The sequence below is a fragment of the Pezoporus wallicus genome, unplaced genomic scaffold (genome assembly GCF_028554395.1).
Source record: "Pezoporus wallicus isolate ANWC-B61680 ecotype Strahan unplaced genomic scaffold, APGP_CSIRO_Pwel_v1 contig_3952, whole genome shotgun sequence".
NCBI lineage: Eukaryota > Metazoa > Chordata > Aves > Psittaciformes > Psittacidae > Pezoporus > Pezoporus wallicus.
The window spans coordinates 3,194,628-3,217,652 of record NW_026635034.1 but is presented as its reverse complement, the minus strand read 5'-3'; the positions used below and the strand labels follow the sequence as shown (position 1 = coordinate 3,217,652).

General features: G+C 44.9%; 1 protein-coding gene across 17 annotated transcripts in view; it reads right to left on the bottom strand.

Annotated features, from left to right (window-relative positions):
* AKAP13 (A-kinase anchoring protein 13) overlaps window positions 1-23,025 on the bottom strand; it is a 208,590-nt gene that overhangs the window by 74,069 nt on the left and 111,496 nt on the right. For 16 of the 17 annotated variants that reach the window (XM_057420147.1, XM_057420493.1, XM_057420062.1 and 13 more), the window contains 2 exons: window positions 19,663-22,543; window positions 15,231-15,307 (listed from right to left, as the gene is read on the bottom strand). In XM_057420147.1, the coding sequence (XP_057276130.1) occupies window positions 15,231-15,307; window positions 19,663-22,543 (2,958 nt within the window). Of the gene's footprint in view, window positions 1-15,230; window positions 15,308-18,924; window positions 19,101-19,662; window positions 22,544-23,025 lie in introns of those variants that run through there. The other variant, XM_057421395.1, reaches the window with a different exon arrangement.

Here is a 23,025-nt window from a genome sequence, read left to right as displayed (position 1 = left end):
TTTGGATTCCCCTATGAGGCAGGGTGCAAAAAGGAGTCATGGAGAGGGATGTGGACAGTCCCCCGTGATCAGATTCACTGGGATCCCATCTGTGGCAAGCACCACGCTGCTTGTTGTAAGGGGGAAGATCAGACATGCAGGTAACAAACCTTCACAATCCTCATCCTAAACCACCACTATATCCACCAGTTTGACTTAATCCTTGGGGCAAATCCTCTAACAAACAGCTCAAGATCCATGAAGGAGGAACGGGAAGGGCTTGGAAAGCTGTCGGACACACAGATACACAGAGAATGTGGTTTGAGAAAATACAAAACCACCTTGCAAGACCTTCAGCTGTTTCCTGACCTTCCCTTTTCGAATATTTCTCAGAGACTTGGTGTACATTTTGCAGGAATTTCTATTGTCCAAATAACCTTCAGAAAAATGCAGCAGCTTTGGTCTGCCACAGAGAATGCCTGAACATCCTTCCAGAGGAAGTCAACTGCCCATCTTACTGCTCCCAAATGACTACAGGAGAAACACATCCCACGCAGGAGATTAGCAACCCCTCAGCTGACTTTACATCAGTTTGCAACATCCAGTTCTGCCTTTACCAAAAATAACTGCAAATGGAGATGTCTGGCTGGCTGAAGCGCTGTGGGATTTTGGACCACGCCACTGATATTTATTTAGCCTGTTATGGGAGTTGTACTTCTTGCTGTCAAATACTGGACATGTTGTTTCGCCCTGTGAATTCCAGCATCCTGAAAATGGGGAGGGGAAAACATGCATGTATGAAGTGGGAACAGTCCCCAAAACAGGCTGCCAAGAAGCACCAGAGCTATGAACTGCAGAAGCAAATCAGTCTCCCAGAAGCAATCTGTGTCCTGTGGGACACTGATCCCATGCTCAGGCACTTCCCACCAGGGCATGGGGTCTAATGATCTACAGATTGGGCAAAACACAAAAATAATGGAGTTTTTTGTAAAGAATAACACAATTTTCAACCAAGGCACCTGGATGGAAGATACAGCTTTGGTTTCACAGCTGGCCCAGCCCAGCCTGAAGCTGCTGCTGAAGGGGGTCATCAGAAACGATGTTCACTCCTTTGACCTCATCCAGCACTACAGTTGGTCATATTAGCTTAGCTGGTAATGAACATGCAAATTTTACAAGCAAACAATGAGCAATCATCTCTGCTAATCATGGTGATTCAAGCCTCCCACTCTCAAGGCAGGATTACAATTGCTGGGATCTGGAAAGATAACGATATAAATAGAAGTATTTAAAATAGACGTTTCAAACCACTGTAAATATTATACAAGCCACTTGAAATTAATCTCCACAGGCTATCCACCAAATATTTGAAGGCCTGCTAAATCCACAAGATACCCAAACAAGCAATGCCTTGTAACTTGTGCTACAGAGGAGTTAAACAGGAGATGATTGCATTTGTCTCGCGTGCAAGAAAAAGCAAACGTTTCATTACCTATAAAATTCACAAATGCAAAACTCAAAGGGATTTTTCATTTTTATACTATGTGTAATAAGAGAAGCATATTCTAATATCACTGGGATCAATATAGGACACAAGAAAGCATTGATTTACTCAAACAAAAACTTATGTTCCATTATCCCATACTAACAAATTCCAGACAGAATAAACCTTAGATTTCAAGGTACACAAGGTTAAAAATCAGGATGAGCTTTTGTGCAGGAAAACAAACCACCTCACATTTGCAGAGTGCAGAAAACATCACACTGTATTCCAGAATAACTGCGTGATAAGCATTTCTGTAGGCACAGGAGCAGGCAGATATTGCCTGAGCCACTCCGGGATGACTCCCTGCAACATGACATCAGTGCCATCGTACGCCTGATGGATGCTCCTATCTAAAGAACTTATGTATTTAGCTAAAAACAGAGACAGGATAACAGATTACGTAGATGAATTGGCGGATAAAGCGCAACAAAAATGACGTATGGCATCAGTGAGGAAAATTAATAGACAATATAAAAATGACACATCTTAAACTGAGGAAATTATTCAACTTTTACCATTCTTTCATGCCTCCAGTTTAAGGCCCTGCAATCTAAGTGAAAAACAGAGAAGGGTCATTCAAATGAATAAATCATGCCAGAAAATGATTTAGCTTCCCTCCTCTTTTTTTGCCTTTCCCCTTTTAACTGAAGTCCCCAGGACTCAGCCCTTGGGAGCACACACGACCCAGTGCATTGTCCTGGCTGGGCACTCAGTCAAAAGGGAAAAAGTTATTTCTTCTTTCATCTTGTAACTTGAAAACCTGGGAGGGGAGGTGGTGGGAAAGCAGAGCACTGTACAAAGGCACCCATATTTCCAGGTCAGTTTTTTTGCTTGGCTGCTAGTGAAGGCCAGGGACTGAAGACACTGTGGTATTTGTTTTGCCCTTCCAATATTTCTGTTTGCTTTGCAGGGAGGAGCATCTCAGACCTGATGGGTGAGATGCTCTGAGTGCAGCCAAGCCCCCCTCTCCCCAGCAATAACAGGCACTCCAGCTCACTCTCCTACCTACACTCACATCCAACCAATATTTTCAAGCCCTCTCTACATGCATTTGGAAACTTGAAATAAAATCCAATGCAAACTTGGAGAGGAGGCATTTGGATTCCAGCTCCTGCCTGGGAGGTCTGTGTTAGGACCACATAAGTATTCATTTGCTTGCTGTTTTATCCGTTTCCCTGGTAGTCTTCTGTAAAGAATATTAAACAAACATGTCTTTACAGCTCAAGAGCCCAGGAAAGAATGCTGAACCAGTGAAGAAACCTGGTTTTACCATTTTTTTACCCTACTTTTATCACTCTGGTCTATAGATGTATATGCAAGGGTGAGGATTCATTGAGTCCACAAAGCTGTCATTAAGGACCGCTATACCAATACATGCTGAATATGTTCCCCTCTTCAGCCCAATTTAAAAAACATTCCTAAAGGAATTCCAGGACATAGAACATATGTATAATTAACAGCCAGATATGTGGAAGCACTGTCATCAGTGAGTAATTTTCTCAGCTGTTGACACTACCCCAGGAAGATAATGACATTTCTAAGGTTATAAACTAACATACGGTGCATCTCCTCTACCAACTTATCAAAGATCCCTTTCCAATAATATTTGTTGTTGGTAAGGATAATTCCTAACTGGAATAATGGATCTAATCCCTGCTCCTGTTCTTCTCCACTCAGTGAAAAGTAGGGAATGTCCCTGCGAACACTGGGAATGTCAGGCCAATACAGATGTTTTAGGAAACCTTTACGTCATTGGGGTTAGTACTCCCTTCTTTTCATTCCCCACCGGCACAGCTGCTCCACTTCCACACATTTAACAGCTTCGATCAATTGAGAAAAGAAATTCAAGCAGTGGACAACCCACAGCAGGGGGGGTGGAACTAGATGAACTTAAGGTCCTTTCCAACCCTAACTATTCTATGAGTCTATGATAATGGAGGCCAAAATGTCAAAAAATAGCATCTAATATATCTGGGAGCCCTGTAATTTCCCTGGGTTATCCTTCTGATTCAGACTATCCCCAGAGCTGCGAAAGTCACTGTGCTGCAGGATAAGGAAAATGGAGCATCTGAAATTTCTCACCGGTGACTATAAGCAAAGGGATGGTTTTGTTTTCTTAGCAAGAAAGGTGGAAATGTTCTGAAGTTCTCCCTTGAGGCTAAAATCCAAAACATTTCCAAGACTCAGAAGCAAGAAAGTTTTGCAGATAATCAGCAGAACCGATGCCAGTTCAATCAAAGCAAACCAGTAACAGCAACTGGGAGGGGTACAGATTACACAGCATCGTTCTGAACAGGGAAAAAAACAATCCTTTTCATTATGCAATGGTTAAATGCTTTAACTATCCTCAGTCAGAACTGCTGACTGCTCAGCAAGTCATTTTGGCTATTATATAGCATTAATCTCTGCTGTTTCTGAAGTTTGCCTTTTGGAGGGAAAAAAAAGGCAACTTCAAAACATGCAAAAATTAATGAAACCCATATGTGGGAGACTGTCATTATTCCATGTTTATAAGAGGATCAGGTTTTGTTAAATGGGCTTATTTAATGCAGACGCATAAGAAAAAATACCCAGCGAAAGATCTGAAAGCCATTGAAAGAAAAATATTTTCTTTGTTAACCCAAGCAGCCAGTAACAAGCAAAAAGACACAATTTCAACTAAAAGCCACTATATATTTTGCTGCAACTTTGTTTACAGCTTCACTGACAGCTTATAAAGTTCTCCTAAGGAGAGAAACATCTAGATGTATTTTACCCTTTCGTCCCTTTTCACCCTCATACTGTATTAAAGTGGAGACGACCTAAAATTCAATGGCTTATGGAAACATCTGTGGATACAGGCACACAATTTAAACTTTTTTCAACAGCTGTTGTTATTTTATGCTGTTTTTGGCTAGGTCAATCGGTAAGACTGGAAGAAAGTATTAGTCGGGCTCCTTTCCTGACTTTGGTTTCTCTTTAGCTGCTGCAGTCAGCACCCCATTCCCTCCCTTGCCTTGGGAGTTCAGGGGAAAAAGGTCTGAACGTCCCCAAAGTCTGAGCTTGCTCATAAACCCCAGACTAGAAATCAAGGAAATACAGCTCCTAAATGGGGATACATTTTATCTCACTTATTCACCTAAGTACTAGCTTAAAACATCCCCTTGCTGCCCCACATGAAAGGAGCTAAACCCCTTGCCACAGTGCACTCCACTGCCCATATCCCTGGCTCCCCTTCCCATTTCCAACAGTGCCCTGCAATAAACCCCAGGTTTGTCTTGCCTCCCCTCCTGCTATTTCCCTGCCGGGTCCAGACATCTGCCGACATCCTCCATCAAAGATAACACACTATGTATTTTAAGTGCCAAAAGGTATTTGATGCTCCAGACAGTACTACTTACCAGATACGGAACACACATTGCTCACAATAACACATGCATAAAAACAGAATGTACTTTTCCTGGGAGACTAACGCCTACCTGAAGAAAAACCATAAATTCAACAAAAATATCCTATTTTTCAACATCTAATTCAGCTTCTACTTAAAGCAGCGTTTTTCTATAAATTCTGGTGTTTTGAAAGAGAAGAAACAACTTATAATGCTCCTAAAGTTCTCTGAAAGTCATTTTTCAATGTACATTCAAACTGTACAGAGCCAGAGAAAGCCAGTACTCCAAGCACAGATTCCCCCTCTCCTTGCTCTTTTTAACAGAGAGGATTTTAATCTTACCTTCAAACCTTCTTATTCCCTGCCATGCACTCCAAGTGTCACCACCGGTACTGACTGAATCGTGCCAACCCTTGCCCGAAAGGACAGTCACAAGAAAAGCCAGTTCAAACAGAAACCACTCATCTAAAGGAGGGAGAGCCCCAGGTTTGCAAGCAGAGGAGATATTTCAGCATTAAAGAATTCTAGGAGCTACTCCAAGACGCAAATTTTTGTTGTCTGGTGCACTGTAAGCCCAGAAAGAAGTTATTTATTTAGTCTATATACTAAGATTTATAACAAAGGCAGAGGATCCATATACACTCTTCTGGGTGCCTTTTGCATCGTTTACAACATATGACGTAAATCTCAGCTTCCTCAAAGACAGAAAAGAAATAACAAACGAGTCTTGACAAGCAAAATCTACCCCTGTCCCCCAAATATCCAGCTAAGAACAAAAAAGCCTTCAGAGGTTTCTCTCCAAGTCTCTTTAAAACACATTTTAAACCAGAATTTGTAAAATGCCCTAAGGCCCATTTCAGGCCATGCAGAAGGGAGCAAAGGACTCACCTTCTTCCCTTCCCTTTTTAATACGGTGGGACCCCAAACTTTACAGTCAATGCCTCCCTTTAGGCATCTGCAGGTAGGAATATCGAGAAACAGAGTAAGCAATCCTCCTCCTTCTTAAAAGCCTTAAAAAAGGTACATTACTGCTCCTTTTTTTTACCCATTACATGCAGGCATTTGAAGTTAAGACTTGTCGAGCTCCTCCTGACAAGGGTTAAGTATGCATTTCCTCACCTTGTCATGGTCAGTGAGTTAAAATAAGTGAAACAAACCACCAAGAAACACCTATTTAATCTCAGCAGACTTGAACAGTCCACCCCTGTCCATGCCTTTGGTAAGAATCACTGCCATCTCCACTGTAGTGCTTTGGAGGGGCCGAAGCGATTCCTGCGCTCCCAAGCACAAGATCTCAGATTGAAACCAGTGTTTCGGAGAACTGCACCTCCAGCCTTTGAAAATGTGGATTTTGGAAATAATATCCCTCCCAACCACTTTTCAGCATTTAATGCATCCAGCTGTGTTAAGAAACCAAGCAAAAGTTCAGTGTCAAGTAAATCAGGATTATGATCTTCTTGTGATTTATGGAGGTAAGTACAGTCTCAGACAGAAGAAAAACAAGTCACTTGATGCTAAGCAGACCTGGTACCAGGGCTCAGACTAATGAGTTAGTGAGGGCGAGGCTTCACGTTCCTGCCTCTTATCTCACCAGTTGGAAGGACAACACGTAAGAAGGGAGAACACAGCCAGCTGGTAAAAGATAGGCAGACCCAGCACCCTGGTATTTGCAAACACAGGATTAGTGTTTGCAGTAGAGAAGATGGAAATGATTCAGGACAGGGAGGCATGCAGTATTTGACAAAGGTGCTGTACTTCCCACAGGTAAGAATATGCTCCCAAATAACTAAGTGCATAAATACAGTGAAACTACTATTATCGTGGCTGCAATGCTATCAGGGTGTACATCAAGGTAAGGTCTTTAGGGAGAAGAAATACCTAACTAGGCTGAGAAAATCATAAGCCACCCGTCAGTCTTCTGCAGAAAAGACAGCAGCATAACTCACGTTAAACACAGGCTAGCAGCAGTTCCTCTGATTTGAGCTACACAAACAGAAGAGAAAGCAAACAAGATAACCCAGAAATATTGGCTCTGTCTTTTGGATTAGTCTCTTGGGCACAGCTACCGCCTTCATTTGCACTGAGTAAATCGCTGGCACCAAGATGATAAACAAAGTAAGCAAGAAGGGAGGGAGCAGCTAAGTTCATCATTGCTTAAGAGAAAATCAGAAAGTTAGCTCCATCAAATACATGCTTATTTAGGCATAAATTTAATGCACAAGTGAAGCAGAGAAGGTGGATGGAGAACCACCTTATTAGCTGTGAGAGACTAGGTGCAAAAGAAAGCCCGGTTCAGAATTTGCTCCCATTTGCTAATTCCTATAGAGCTGATGAAGTATATTTTATTAAACTATTGCAAAACCCCGTCACATTCTTGTTCCAGCCTCCATGTTGGGGATATTCCAAAGCAGAAGTCCAAAACACAGACCACAGGAGTAAAAACAACAAACCAGCGATGGAAGGAGGTAAGCAGCAGTGAGAAGAAACTCTTTTCTTATCCCTTAATGCCTACCTGCTTTGGGGTCTCAACAGAAAAATCACTACTGCCCATGCTTTTCACAGCATCCACACTTGGAGATAGCACCCCTTCTCCAGTGTGACTGATGACTAATACACATCTTCTACCAAAAATCAGATGTTTCCTTTCCTTGAAAGTTTTGATGAATTTGCTACTGTGACACTAAAGACAGCCACGGCTGACTGCGGCCAAACATAACACAGCGCGCTGCTCTGTCCCTGAGGGGTTTAATTCTGACTTGCAGCTGCCTCTGCTCAGCCAAACCCAATCCCTTCCATACCAGTCAAGTGCTTTTCTTTTAGATATCGTATGCTCAGATACCATATCACTCAGTCCTTCTGCAGACTGAGATATTTTAATCATCTACTGCAACACTAACCATCTATTCTTGTCTCACAATCCCAACCTTAAAGACCTTTCCATCACCACCAAACCACCCCGTACTACTGCTCTGCACAGCACAGACCAGGCAGCAGGGAAGATATCCCTGACAAAGCTGGAGAGGAGTCAACCTGCTCAATGTGAGCAAAGATGCTGCATGGAAAGAAACACCTAGTTATCATCAAGGCTTTTATCTCATCTGATGTTTTAACAGCAGTTTGATACCAGAAACATTCCATAACACAGCTGAGTCACTCTGGGACACACCAGGATGTGTGCAGGACACCAAGCACTTAACAGCAGCGAAAAAAAAATCTGAGATTTCCATCTTTGCATTAAAATGGTACAATAAGGGAAGATGGACCATCTAAAATGGGGCGTGTGTGTGGAAGGGGAAGGCTGAGAACGATAACAGAAAGGGGAATCTGTGCAACTACCATGAGACTAAATGCTTTTGATTCCATGTTTCCATGGAAAGAGTTTTAACAGTACTGGGTAAAATGCCAAATAAGTTTTCATAACGATTCACACTGCATGAATGGAAACACTTAAGTACAAGTATTCCTTCTAATCTGCACTCTAGCTCTACACAAAGCTCTCTCTCCTTTGTCCTTTACTTTTTCCTTCTTACTCACAGCATTCTTTTCATCCCTTGCTGGAAGATTAAATCAGAAATGCCATGCCTGGATAATGCTACAGCCTGTTACCCTTCAGCAGCAGCCAAGAGTCCTGCTCATCTCAGACACTTGTCCCTGTATGGGGGCTCTCAGACTGCACTGATTGATTTGACCTGTTAATGTGGAGATATCACACAAACATGAGTTATCACAAACATGGCAGGAGGTATCCCACAAACACCAAGCCCGTACAGACCTCCAGTGTAACAAAGGCAGGCAATGTAACCCCACAGCAGTTCTAGCACTGTTTGGCAGCTTATCTAGAGCTGCAGTGTATCACTCATAGCACATTTACATTACTGATGGCAACACTGGAAGCAAACAGCTTTCCCAAATCCTAAAAAATGATACGTTAAAAACCCTGCCACATTGAATAGTGGTGAGTGTAGCACCAGCCCTTGAATCCTCGCCAAACTCCAAAATACATCCATGCTAATACGATTAATAACCTATTTCTCATAGGAATGAAGTTTGCCTCTAAGGCAGTGTAACTACCAATGAACTGCACCAACTGTAAGTCCACAGTAAAAACACCAATGCTGGCTCCTCTGCATTGCAGGGTGCAAAGTAACAGAATGGAGTTAGATAGATCCCTTCAGAAGGATAAAACCCCATTGATGTGATACACCAAAACACCCGCTTGTAACAATGCAGTCTCCATCAAAAAGTCCACATTTGGTCTCCCATGTTATCATCTTAATTTCCTCTATATTTAGACCAGGAATTCAGTGTGCAGTAACCATATCTACCAGTTACACCACAAAGCTTTAAGAGATCTCAAACACAAATAAAAGAATACATATGATACAGGAGATAGAACCACTCAAAACCAACACAGTATTTTCCTTCTCCAGGTACAATATTCAACGCCAGCATGCCTTTGCTACAGTAACAGTTTCATACATCCATTATTTCATGGGTCCATACTTTCAGGGCTGCATAAGAAAAAAGATGAATGCATCTAACCACTGGAAGAGAACTCCAAAACCAGGATTTTCTATGCTGGAAATCCTTTAGCTCTGAGTTTTACAAACTTATAAGTCCTGATCCTAAAAAGGGCCTCAGAAAACGACTTTAATACACTGATGTTAAATAATCTGTACAACAGAATCCCTCTGAAGCAAGCCAAAAGCAAACATCACAGAAGATTTGTAAATATTAAACAGTTGTCTTTCATCTGCATCCATCTCTAGAGTACAACGGGAATACATACACAGCTCTGCCTTTAAGGCAGCAGTATTTGCAGATGGTAAATAAAATCACAGGTAGCTCTTGATGCTTTTAACAGAAAGCTGAGGGATAAACTTCCTCTGCAGCTGATATGGGGAAGATGGCAGAGTCAGATGTTTTATTAGAGGAAATTAGGAAATGATGGAAAAAACAGGGCTACACGCAGCAATCTCTAAACAACACTGTAGTGGTTGAAGGGGAGGAGAAGGAACTCACCATCTTCAGAGATCGGCAAGGGCTAGCACAAGCCCTGCAGCCAATGTGAGCCACAGGAGCGGCGTGGGCACCTTCACCTGCCCCGTCCTGCTGCAGGCTCACACCAAGCCAAACCTGGGAGCAGCATCTTTACGCTGAGTCGGAGACTTGGCTCGGTGTCTGCGTTCCTGCTTCTCTCACTAACATCCGTGAATCCTGTGTCTGGGCTTGGAAACAACTATCTTGAGCTGAGGATTAGCAGCCTTCAGGAGAAAAAGGCATCGGAACTGCAGCACCAAAGCAATTAAGCGTAAGACAAAAAACATGCCACAAGAAACTGTATAAACGCCTTCCTTCTACAGATTTCAATGCATGAGTAATAGCAAAGGCCAAACAAGAATCCCAGCCTGCTTTGAATCTTTTTCTTTTCTTTCCCCCTGCTTCTATTCTATTCTAACTCCCTGCAGCACATACTGTGGACTGAGCGGCTTACTCAGCAACGCACAGTACAAATGGTAAAACCCAGAGCGAGGTATCCTGCACAGAGATGAATTTACTCAGGGGCTGACTGTCATGACACAATTTCCTCCTACATCTCTCGAGCCCCTGCTTTGAGCATCCGGGGCAGACACAGGATGCTGGTGGGTGTGAGAAAGGGCTTCGCAGATGACTAGCCCTGTCCTGATGGGTTTGTGTGTGTCACCCTTTAGCATTAACTCCAGGCTTAGGGCAGGTTCTTTTCTGGCTGAGTTTTTCCATGTTTACTGTAGTTACAAGACAACACTTACAAAGAGAGAGTTACACAGCGATTTTAAAGAGGCATAGCCTATTGCTAAGGCTGCACTTTGCACCACCAGACCCCCATCACATAATCGGCCACACTCACTCTGAAATTGCCCATGCTGTTGGGAAGCACCACACACTGATCTGTAGGCCCTCTGGAAACAGGGATTTGCAGCCACCATCCCATAGTACATAGTATACATATGCAGATAGAGGATATCAGCGCACACAGGTTGAATTCTGTCAGGTCATCATGGTGAGTTATATAAACTGGAGCCTGAAGAACTAGCACAGCCCCTTGCCTCGCGTCACCAACAAGGTTCAGCAGCTTTGAGCCGTGAAGGCTCTCCTCCCAAGGACAGGCCACTAGATGGGGGTGACACTGCACACCTTGGCCATAACTTTCTCTATTACTTGCTGACTCAGAGAAAATAAATTTGGAACACTGCAGCTGAGAGGCGGGGAGGAAAATCTCTGGATCCTCCACACCTACTGTGCATCCCAACACCCATCCCAGTGCTGCGTGGCTCTGTCTCCCACAAGCCCTCTTCCACCCAGTCCAGGTCATCCCCTCTTCCCATCTCCTACAGCCCTGCCATCCCTGTCCCCTTCCTTTGCACACCCTTTTGGACCCTGACCAAACTGCTCCCTACTCTTCTCCCTGCATAGACCTGGAGGTTTACAAAGCAAAAGCAATGGGCAACAAAAGGCCTGGGGCTGTGTCCTGACAGAGCATCATCTATCTTATCCATAACATCTTCCAGGGAAGGTGGTTTCCTAACCTCCCTAGGTGGTCTTGCGACAGTTTGATAATGATAACAGGATATTTTCTCAACATCCAACCTAAATCATCCTGGCAAATTAGCAAATCAGTAAATTAAGCTGCCATGGAAATCTGGGACTTTAATAACCACTATTACATGCTGGCAGCACACTCGATTGCACAATAGTTTTCTTTTTGTTGCACTGAACAAATTTAATTCTTTCAACCTCTTCTCAGGTTTCTTCATCTTCTTGCTTTTCCTTCTGGACACTTTCCAGTATGTCTGTGTCCTCCCTGGAGCAGGGCACCCAACCCCTGGTTTGATGACACTGATGATGCCTCTGTAGTGCCACACACGAGTAAATTACCTCCTGCACCTTACGGAGGACACTCCTTCAATATAAATCAAAACAAGATTTGCCTCTTTTGCAACAGCCTCTTGCTGATGATTCATTTGTGGTCCACTAAAAAAACCCTCAGTCTTTTTCTACTCATCCCTCTCCAGCTTAAACCTGACTTAATAAATATGCAGTCTGAGTTCTTTTTGCAAATGTAACACTCTGTGGTGGCTTTTATCTCTTATCTGGATGTACTCTCCAATTTCATAAGGTCACTCTGAACCCTGACCCTGCTCTCCCAAGTGCCTGTAACCCCTCCCAACCTGATGTCATCCGAGAGTGTTATAAACATACTTCCATCTTCCAAATCCTGCCTGAAAATACTGCAAGTCTTCCCCCAGAAAATGACCTTGTTGCTACATCACACGTTTCTGCACTACTTGGGTCAGTGGTATTTAGAAATACCACTTTAAGCTGGTAGGCTGCAACTTCTGGAAATGCATTAATTAAAAACTAATTTATGTGATAAAGGTAGGATGCATTAAATTTAATAGGAACTAACTAATGAGATTTATAAATACAACAAGAAGGCTACTTCCCACTGAACTCTCTTTCTGGGGTCAGCCAGCTACAATTTGTCAGTCACAGGCTCAGACAACCGAAGCCTTCGGATGAACCCAACAGCACAACCTTATCCATCCTCTGCACGAAGACAAGGGTTCAGCAAATAATGACTCATAACTGATTTCTGGGATCAACACAAGAAGAGAAGTACATCAGGGTACAGCTCATTTCACACTGTCACTTTACTTTCATAATGCTGGAGTGCCATTTCTAAATGTTTTAACATCACACTATGCAGAAGCCAAACCACATTTCTCATCTGAGTTAAGAACCCAAAGTTACTCACAAAAATGCTCAAGTCTAATGTTAATGGATCACACCAAGTTATTGCACCAGCTCTACCCAAGATCCCCAAAGCAAGAGGATAAGGACCGCAGGAGTTCCGGCAGGATGGGCACCCACCACTCAACATGAAAGGAGCTTGGGAAATGCTGGTTCCAGAATATCTACAGCTGGACAAATACAACCTCTGAGAAAACATTCTGGACAGCTAAAGAGACAGTTTCAAACCCCATTTTAATTGGAAAAAAACCTATTTTCCTACTGTTTTCAGTGCTTATAACCCTATAAACCATTACTTTCCTAAACATTTTTCAGCTGCAGCTTTCTGACATGCAGATGAGACTCACTCAGGCAAAGCCTGAAACAAGTACAGAGGACAGCATGTGCGATCTAGCACATGTAACACTGGCATCACAAATCCAGCTAATTCTCAGCCTTTAGAAGCCAACTCATGAGAAGTAATTATCCCCCTTTCCAGTGTGCTCAAATGTACTGTCACCCAGTCTGACTGCACTATATATATATACACACACAAGAAGTTGCACTTTTTAAGCTCCAAACCATGGATTTTTTTAATAGTCCACAGCTTTCCACATTGCATATTTATAAATATGGACAACAATGCAAAATCCTCACCCACAAACAAGGAGTTAATGCAGTTCCCCAGGTCCAAAGCTGCTGACAGCACCCCTGAGACTGCCGAATCCCTGCAGCTCCTGACCAGGTACAAGCAACATCAGTTCTATTTGCAACCAGTTAAGAAAACCACTTTTACTAGCCACAGAATGGCTCTGCAATGAGAAGGCAATGAGCACCTGAAAGACTTCTGGCTACAGAAAGAGCCATCACTAAATAAAGCAGAGACAGGACGTGGCAGGAGATGCACACTTTGCGATGGCTTTCAGCAGCTCCCTGCCCAACCTACACGTGTGAATTAAGCTCTATTTATAAGTCTTCCACTGATACCTATTTTTTTTAAGTGACCTTAATATAGTGCAGTTGTTATTTTGTTTCTGTTCAACTTAGCAACAGGAAACCCTGTCAGTCCTGCAGCAAACTTTCCATTCCCCTGGCACTCCCATTCCTGCACCAGAAAAGCCAGATTTCTAAAGAGGTGGTTGACGGGATGGGAGGGAGAGGAAGAAGAGAAGCAAGCAGACATGCACAAAATCAAAATGCCTGTAAAACATGCAAGATGGAAGCCAACTTCAATACGTTCCATTTTTGGCTTTCCCCTGTTTGAAACGGAAAGACAGTGCCCTAATATGCATTTTCTAAAGATATCTTACTTTACGACTAGATACCTAAGTATTAGTCATGAAAATTATCTTTATTAAAGGGTTAGTAAAATCAAATCATCAGCATCTTTGCACTAATGCACTCCAGTAATGAAAGACCTACTTATCAGACAGCAGAAACTTGAGCTTGGAAAGTTACTTGCTCTAGTCACTGGCTAACTCACCGAGCAAACAGCTACAGAAATGAAGCCTTAACTTGTTAAAAACATAATAAACCTGATTTTATTACAAGCTTTGGCAAGACTCTTCTGCCGCCTAAAGAGCTTTACTGTGGGATGAGCAAAGCTTTTTGTGCTCCACCCTGCAATGTTAGCTCATCCCCGCAGTATTCTCTTCTAACAGCTTCATAATGGTACGCTAACACACAAACACAGCTGCTCAGCAGCAACGTGCACTGACAACTTGGCATTTATGAAACACTTTCTTCTTTAGGAACAAGAAACTATATATAAACATCAGAGCAAATGCAAATCCAGCTCGGAAAGATAAGACAAAAAAAAACCCTGCTCTTGATAAAGCAGAGTATGTATTAGGGGTGCTTTAAAGCAAAATTATGTTCCTGTCAACCAGAACATTCACATTTTTATCCTAGACAAACCTTAAATATGGCAAAGCACAGGTAATCAACTGATTTTTGATCCCTGGCATGACTTCTTTACAGTTTCACCAACATGAGGAATAGAGGGTGCCCGTGTCCCCCCACATTAAATCCCTGGATGTCTTTCCCATTATTGATTTTAATTCCAGCAAAAGCACTCATGCTCTCAGCCAGTGCCACCTTTACACCTCAGCCTGTGCACGCACAAACACTGACCACAGCCACAGATGGCCAATGCATGGAAAGGGATGGACAAACTCGCCAGAACCATGCACATAGCAGCCGGGACCTGGAAGGTGCTGCCAGTCTCCACAGAGCATCTTTAACCCCAAGTGCATTACAGGGCATGGCTTCTGTCAAATAATATACAAACCTTGGTGCAACCCTGCCTCAGGAGGAACCTCTTGGGTCAATCTCGCTGTCACCAACTGAGACAAATGGGGCTTAATCCAGTGGTTGAAAAACACGAGGTCTAAAAAAGCCCAGACTACTTTTAAAAGGCTAAAACAACATCAGGGTGATGGGCGCCGCTCAGCTTTGCAAATGCTACAGAAAGGAAACAGGTTACGTGGCCTCCCACACCGGTGGTGGCAGCTCTTTAAAGAGCACAGAAAAAGGCAAGGTGACACATAACACATCAGTGGCACTCACCGCTGCCTCACGGACTGCACGCTCCTCCTGATCCTTCAGAAAATCCACCTCGTCTTCGGTTTTCATTTCCAAGTTCCCTGTGAAAACAGAGGGTTTGCACAGGCAATTGAAAAACAAACTCCTTTCAGCACCGCTGATCTTCCTCTGCTTATTCAAACCAGTCTCAAAGAAAGGAAAGAGAAAACCCAGCCCCAAAACCCCTTCAACAAGTCCGTTTGACTCCAACATCTGGTTTCATTCCAAACTCCGCTGCTTGTTTGCTATTAGTTTTAACAACTACCATGTCTGGGACTGAAGGAAACTATGAAACAGCAGCAAGCACAGGGTAAACCTCCCGAAAAGCTCTAGATGAGGCTGAGCACATCCCCATGGATTTGCCCACGTATTTTCTTGGCTCTCATTCGTCTAGTTAAAGGACCAAAATTTTTGCTGTTTTTCTTCTTACCACAGCTCAAAGATAATGCAAGAAACCAGCCTTGCCTTCTCTTAACAGGTATCTGAAGTGTTGGAAGGAAAAATACATCACAAGCTTCAAAAATTCACCTGCACTGCCTCAAGGATCACTATTAGGCCCCTGGACTAGGAAGTCCCAGCTCATTTTCTCCTTCCTGATGGTGTCACCACAACAGTGGTACAAACATCATGCCCCAGCTGCTTTCTTTGCCCAAAGCTTTCCTTAGTCATCATTCCCCTGGGGTTCCTTCTGTGTGCCTTTTCCTGCATGAAGTCAACGTCCTAATGCTCCTCCTAATGCTAAGCTAACGACTCTCACAACATACAGGATACTTTGAGAGGAGTAAAGCAAGTTGACCAAAGCCACTCAGATGGAGAGTGGCTGTGTTAGGGTTAAGCCCTCTCTAATCCTGCTCCCTCTCTTGTTTCTACTAAAAACAAACACTGGATGGATGACAACACCTTCTTAGGGGCAATCTGTGCTTGCGGTGAGCTTACCCATTCAGGGATTTAGCAAGAGAAGCCTCCCAGCTTCACAGGGAAATTGCTGTAACAACTGTCACCAATGATTTTAAAGTCTACCCTTGATTTTGGGACCACCTGGTTTTGCAACGTTCCATTGATGAACTAATACAACATCATTAAGTCAAACAGGTATGATTTTGTCTCAATTAGATGGGTTTGGGGGCAGACTCAGAAATCAGAGGTTATGCTACATATTCCTGAGTCCTGTTTACTGGCAAAGCAGAGATCATGGTCATGAGGAGATCTGCTCAGGGTCACAGCAATGCTGTGATGGTTTAGATCTTGGTACAAAGACAGAACACACAAGGAAGAAACCTTTGATGCACTTAAAGAGAGAAGCAAGTGGTGTAGTGATACACCAGGCTGGCTAAGAACTGGAGAATGAAGACTTGTCCTCAGGATGAAATTCAAGGGCGTGATTTTTTGCACTCTGCCACTTCTTCCTAAACTTCTATCTCAAACAAAAAGCATTATAATGCTATCACAGAGGTCTCTCTGGGCACAGAGAACCTTATTGCGTGTGTGATATCATTAATGACATGCTACCGGTTTATCCTGCTACTCTAACAGAGGAAGGAAGTTGGACTAAGTGCTTTTCCATAGGGAAAATGCCACTGATGAGAATGAGGTGAAGACTGATTAAACTCAAAACGATACACTATTATTCTCTCTGGCAATGAACATTTTCTTTAAATGCTGAGATCTGCAAGAGACACACTAGGGATATTTCTCCCAGGAGGACAGCTAGGGAGCACTGATTACAGTAACTCTTAATTTAAGATACCAAATGCCAACCATACAACCAAACCTTGCTGGGGTCACTTCCTCCTAAGAAGCTGCATCTATTCCGAGGTGTTTTGTCAGCATAAACACACACCGTCTCTTCCCACCCAGCCTGCCTGCGGTATGATTTCATATCCTAACTGCCAGCTTTTTTAATGAGTAGCATTTATCTGCCTGACTTGCAAATAATGTGCTTGCAGAACCCATTACTCAGCAGTTCTGAGTCTAAAGCTAAAAGCGTGAGGAGCTGCCTTATGTAAGTGGGACCTGCCAGCTTCGTTGCCTTCCTTCAGCGCTGTGACCAGCCACTAGACACAGGGCTGGATAAGGAAATCAGTCCTTTGAAGTCTCTGTTTTGGGGGTAGGCTGAAACTAAGTGAAGGCAATGAGAGAAACAGGTAAATATTTGAAAGCAATTTGACAATATAAATAAGAAACTAAAAAACCCTCACTGATTTGGAGTAATGGCACCAGCAATTATCAGCCAGTTACTTCTCCGATAAATCAGAATGACAACAGAACCCTCTGACCACACATGTTCCTGAGGAACAGCCTTGTGACCTACCCTTCCTTTGGGAAGGCTTTATTGTAGTCTATTGAAAAAAGATCTGATTCATTCTGAGCACTGACGACTCCTGCGTGGCTACAAAACACTGTACAGACCTAGGCTGCAGGGAAAGCTCCCCGGCATCGACACAGCAAAGAACAACTTACACAAAGAATTGTAGGCTGCCACTGAACTAGTACATAGAATGCACTACCCAAAGCTTTGACATCAACATGAAGAACGTACACAGCAGTAACAATGAGCAATAAATCTGTTCTCTTGAATTACTGCCAAATCAGAGTTCTAGATGCTGCCTTTTAGAAGGTGAGTTTCAGAAATGTTTCAAATCGTGAGCTTGGATTCATAGCAGTCACTTGGCTCTGCTTTAAGTCAGTATTTGATTTGGGCTTCCCTAACATTTTGCCTGAGAAGTTCTTAAAGAGAAGATATTCTAGCTGAAATCACATTGCAAACAAACAATTCTTCCTTATGGAGAGGTCAGACTGTTATATTCTAAGACATTTTACTTTAAATCAGTAACAGGATCACCTCCTTTCCCCCCCTTTTCCATACCCTAACACAGTATGATTCCTTATTATTACTTTCGTACTTCAGTTACTACCTTACTGGAATGCCTAGTCCCTTCTCCTTTTAAAACCTCACCTAGACAGCATCATGCCTCCAAGAATCCAGCCAGAGATACAGACCTGGACTGTACGGATGAACCCAGCACCACGGGAGGCTCCCAGAAGGGGCCCTGTCAGGTACTGACTGACAGCCACTCCCGTCCCATTGAACTGCCGGACTGTCACAGCACTGAAATGCGTTCTATCTGAAAACAGCTTTCTAATCCACCTTTAAATCCTCCTACTTATTTACCAGTGACCTCCTGAATAATGTTTACTGGTGACCTCCTGACATATAAACTTCCTAAAATACCAAACTCAACACAAAAAGGATTTGCTGGACCCACCCCCTGTCCCCCCATATAATCTCTTCCCCTGCCCCCAGTTATTCTGCTATCACACATCAGGACCAAATCCTCTTCCAGCATCCCATCCTGCATTTAGACTGAAGAAAGAGCTCTCAGCACGAAAGCAGTGGAATAGCTTTACAACCTCATGATTTATATCAGACTTCATTTTAATCATTTAAATGTTGTTTGGCTGGTGCACGCGAAGCAAGAGGCACTGAATCATTTTCTCATAGCAAAGAAAAAAAATGGGAACTGAAAAAGTTCAGCTGCTCCCATTCAACAGCTGCCTGAACAGGTGGAATACAGAGATCAGATTAGCCCCATGCTCCAGCACCAAATTCACCTCTGATTTAATCCCAGGCTGGAGCAACAAACCCAGTCCTCTTTAATTTATCCCTTTTTGCAGTTACCTGGTGATGTTTTCTATTACCTCCTGTTGCATGAGGCGTCTACGCTGCCCCTCAAATCCCACCGCTCATCCACAGGGAACACCGGTCCCGCTTCCCAGCAGCGGGCAGAACTCATCATCCGAGCTCCAGCACTGCTTTGAAGGCAGCAGAAAACACCACCGGCTGCTCTGCCCGACAAAAAAAAGCCTCCCAGGCCGGAAAAGGCGGCGGGGGGTAGGGCTCGCTGGTTGAAATGACCTAATGCTGCCAATTGGGAAGTGCCTTTGTGCAGTTCAGAAGGACACTGGCAGCTGGTTCAAGCAGCCAAGCAAAGGAAACGCGACAGCGCGCAGTTGTACCCTCTGACTCCTCGTGAGCAAAAGTAAAGGGGAGAAGCAAAGGGATAAGCTAAGCAAATCAATCCTCATGCCAGGCGTGAAAGCTTGTAACTTGAAGATAAAGTGATCCAAATAGCTCCCTCCCATTCATTCCTTCTCCAGGGAGGATTCACTTGCTAGAAATGCTACACAAATTCACAGGAGGTGATGTCCTGTCCCTACCTCCAGCGCCAGCCAAGCAACACGAACGGGAAGTTTTAACTTCAGATTTCTTCCTTCTCAGAAGAAAAAACCCTAACACCTACACTTCCTCTGCAAGGCAGGCCTCCTGCTCTTACTTCCCTTCCTTTGCTGCTGAAACAGTTGAGGCACACCTACAAAGGGAAAACTAAAAAGTAGGAAGCCAAATGATTTCTCCTACCTGTAACAGGCTCAGCTCGTTGCACTGCCGGGCTGCTGTTCCTCTTCTTTGTCAAGGAACTTACATCCATTTCTCCATCGAAGCTGGCTCCCACATCCACTGCAGCCTGGGGCTCAAGCCCCGCTTTCTCTGTGGCTGGTAATTCAGAGGAACAAGGTGTCTCTGCTGCAAAAACCACTGCATCAAAACTCTTCACCATTTTAGGACCTTTATCCAGAGACGAGCCACCATCTGCCGCAACCAAACTCTTCACTCCCACATTTTCCAGTGACTCAACAGCACGTAAACGGCACGAACACGGTGAGAAGGGCGATGCAGGTACAGCTTGGCTTTGCTCTCCACTGGGCCCAGCTGAGACCTCCCCCTGAGCTGCTTCTGCAGCAGGACCAGCGTCGGTCTCGCTGACAGGACAAACAGTGTCGGTGCTGGAGTCGCTGTCACACGTGGGCTCCTCTGCAATGGGCTGAAGCGCTGCGCGGGGAAGCACGCTTTCCTTATCCTCCTGCTCTTCTGGATACGTTGCAATAGGAGGTATTGTCACCGGCCTTAACGCTTCCTTACCCTCACAGGCATTGCTCGGGGCTCCCATTTCTGAAGCATCCTTTAACTCAGGGGTGTCGCTGCACAGGGAGGTTTGTTGCAGGGTTTGACTAGGATCATGTTCCTGGTTCAGCCCTGTATCTGGACCAGGGCTGTATCCGCTCTCCACACCCGGTGACTCACCTGCTGATGCAGGTCTGTGCATGATGCCTTCTCCTGCACCCACTGCCCCAGCCTTGCACACTTCTTCAGCACAGACTGCCCCTTTCAGCCCAGTATCCGCATCGTTGCTGTTTGCCACAGGCCCCCCCTTACTGCAGACAGAGGGTTTCACAGCAAGAAATTCCTCCAACAAAACCTGCTCCCTGCCGCTTGCACAGGCCTCCTGCTCAGGCTCAGCTTTGCCTCCTTCAGCCTGCTGTGAGAGGCTCTGCTCTGGAGACCCCTCATCCCCTGCATGGTCCCCAGGGCACGCAGCAACAGCAGCTACGCTGTCATGCTCCCCACCGTGCTGCCAGGCCAGCTCTGCCGAGCCTGCCGCTGCCGCCACTGCTTCCTGGTTTTGTTGAGGTTCTCCAATGTGAATTGCAGAGGGTGTGCCCACTAAATTATCCTCTGCACAGTCTGCGCCCTTGGCACAGGGAGCTAATCCAGGGTCATTACCTTGCAGAGCTGCCTCCTGCCCCAGACGTGCCACTGCACTATCTCCCTCCTGACTCACAGAGGGTCCCTCTCCTCTGGGTGATTCCATCTCGCCATTCAGCCCCTCCTGCTCCAAAGTACTTCCTGCTATCTCAGTTTGTGCAGGCTCTTTTTCTGTCAGGCATGTGCTTGCAACCTCCGGAGGGAGCGATGCAGGCTCTTGTTTGCTCTCTTGAGCAGCATCCGGTTTGAAGCTGTCGCCCATTTCATCTTTAACAACAGTTTGATCAGCACAAGGGCAACCGCTAGCAACTTCCTGACCTCCGCCTGAAGAATCTGCGCTTCCTCCGTCTCCACTGCTGCTGGTATCAGTTCCTACTGGCTCCTCCTCATGGGCTTCACTGCCCTCCATTGCTTCAGCCACACGTTCAATGATCTTATTGTTCTCCTGCCCACATGCAGGTTCCTCATTGCTTCCATTAGATCCACCAACATCATCGTTTTCAGGTTTAGCATCAGGGCCATTAGTTTCTACACTGTCTTCCAGTGAGGGCAAGCTGGATTTCCTATCCATGCAACCTGCTTCCACCTGCTCTTCTTGCTCCCCACTCTTGCCACTGATTTCCAAACCAGAAGCAGGTTGTGATGCACATGCAGGAACCTTCACCCCATTCACTGCTGGCAATGCTGCCCCAGTGCTCACAGTAACATTCCAACTTGCTGTGACACGGGCATCACCTTGGCTTTCCAAGAAGCCACTGTTTACTTGATTAGTGCATGAGTCTGCTCCAGTCTCCTTGTTAACAACAGTCTTGCACAGGTCATCAGAGAGCTCTCCAGTGCCAGCATCTGCATTCGTATCATCACATGCTGGTACCACTCCCACATCTTCATCCTCCCCATCTGCATGCTCAGTACCATTAAAAGCACTCAGTAAGGGCTGAGCAGAACTGGATGACTCTTCCTTAGCTGGCAACTGTTGCTTTAGGTTTACAATCCTCCTTTCACCGGCCTCAGCTATCCCACCCTCTGCCTGCTGCTGGCCCCCAGCCCTCTCTGCTGCCCCTGCACAGTTCCTGCATTCAGTTTGGCCCATAGCCACATCCACACCCTCCAAGGAAGCTGGGGTTTCACCTGCAGTTTCAACCACAGAAGCAGCTGAATGCTCCTCAGCACCTTGCGCTTCCTGATGGGGCCTGTCTTCACCGCACAAGCCAGCTTGATCCAGAACAACTCCAGCAGATGTCATTCCAGCTTCCTTATTTGTATTTCCACAGGACGGAAGATTTACGGCACCATTTGCACTTGCAAACAGGCTCCCCGTGCAGCCCTTCTCACCCGATGCAGCCCCAGAGCCTTCAGCGGAGGTCAGCCCCTCCTCTTCCTTTTTACTCAACGTCACATTTTTACTTTCACAGAAGCACTCTGGGTTCTGTGCATCCCCCAGGCTCAGCAAGTCATTTGGCACATCATTAAAAGCTCCCAAACTCCTGCTGTTGCACCTCTCCTCCTGGTGTGTTTGGTCTGAGAGCTGCCCAATGTCCAGATGAACAGGATCGGATGGACTTTCCTGCCTTCCTTCTCTTGCCAGTTCTTCCAGGTTCTGCGAAGTAGTCGTCGGGTAACCATCTGGCTCTGGCCCCTTAGCACAGCTGTCTCCAGAATCTCCCAGCACAGGCTCTGAATGCTGCCTTAAACTCTGCAACAACACAAAAACAAAACAAAAAGAGATTAGTTTGCTCTGTCACAAATTTACACTGCCTCCACCACGTACAAGATCTATATCTACATAATCCCACCCCATGCAACTCCTGCTGCCTCTGAACCTCTACCTGGTGCTGCCTGGGACAGTGTTACAAACATAACAAAGTACGTTATGTGTTGGTTTTGTTATGCAGTAATACTGAAATCCTTAGAATGAGAGAAGAATGGAGGTCATCTAGTGCAGCCTCCTCATGAAGCTGGACTATCGCCAATGCAATCAGGTCAACCAAGATTTTACCTTGCCAATCCCCCAGAGATACTCCTCCCATGATGGACTACCAGCACCAATCTGGGCAACCTATTCCCATGCCACGCCATCCTCCCATGAAGAAGTTTTTCCTAGGAGCCAGCCTGAACACCCCGAAGGTGAAATTCATCCCTCTACCCCCTTGTGACACCATCTGCCACCACTGAGAA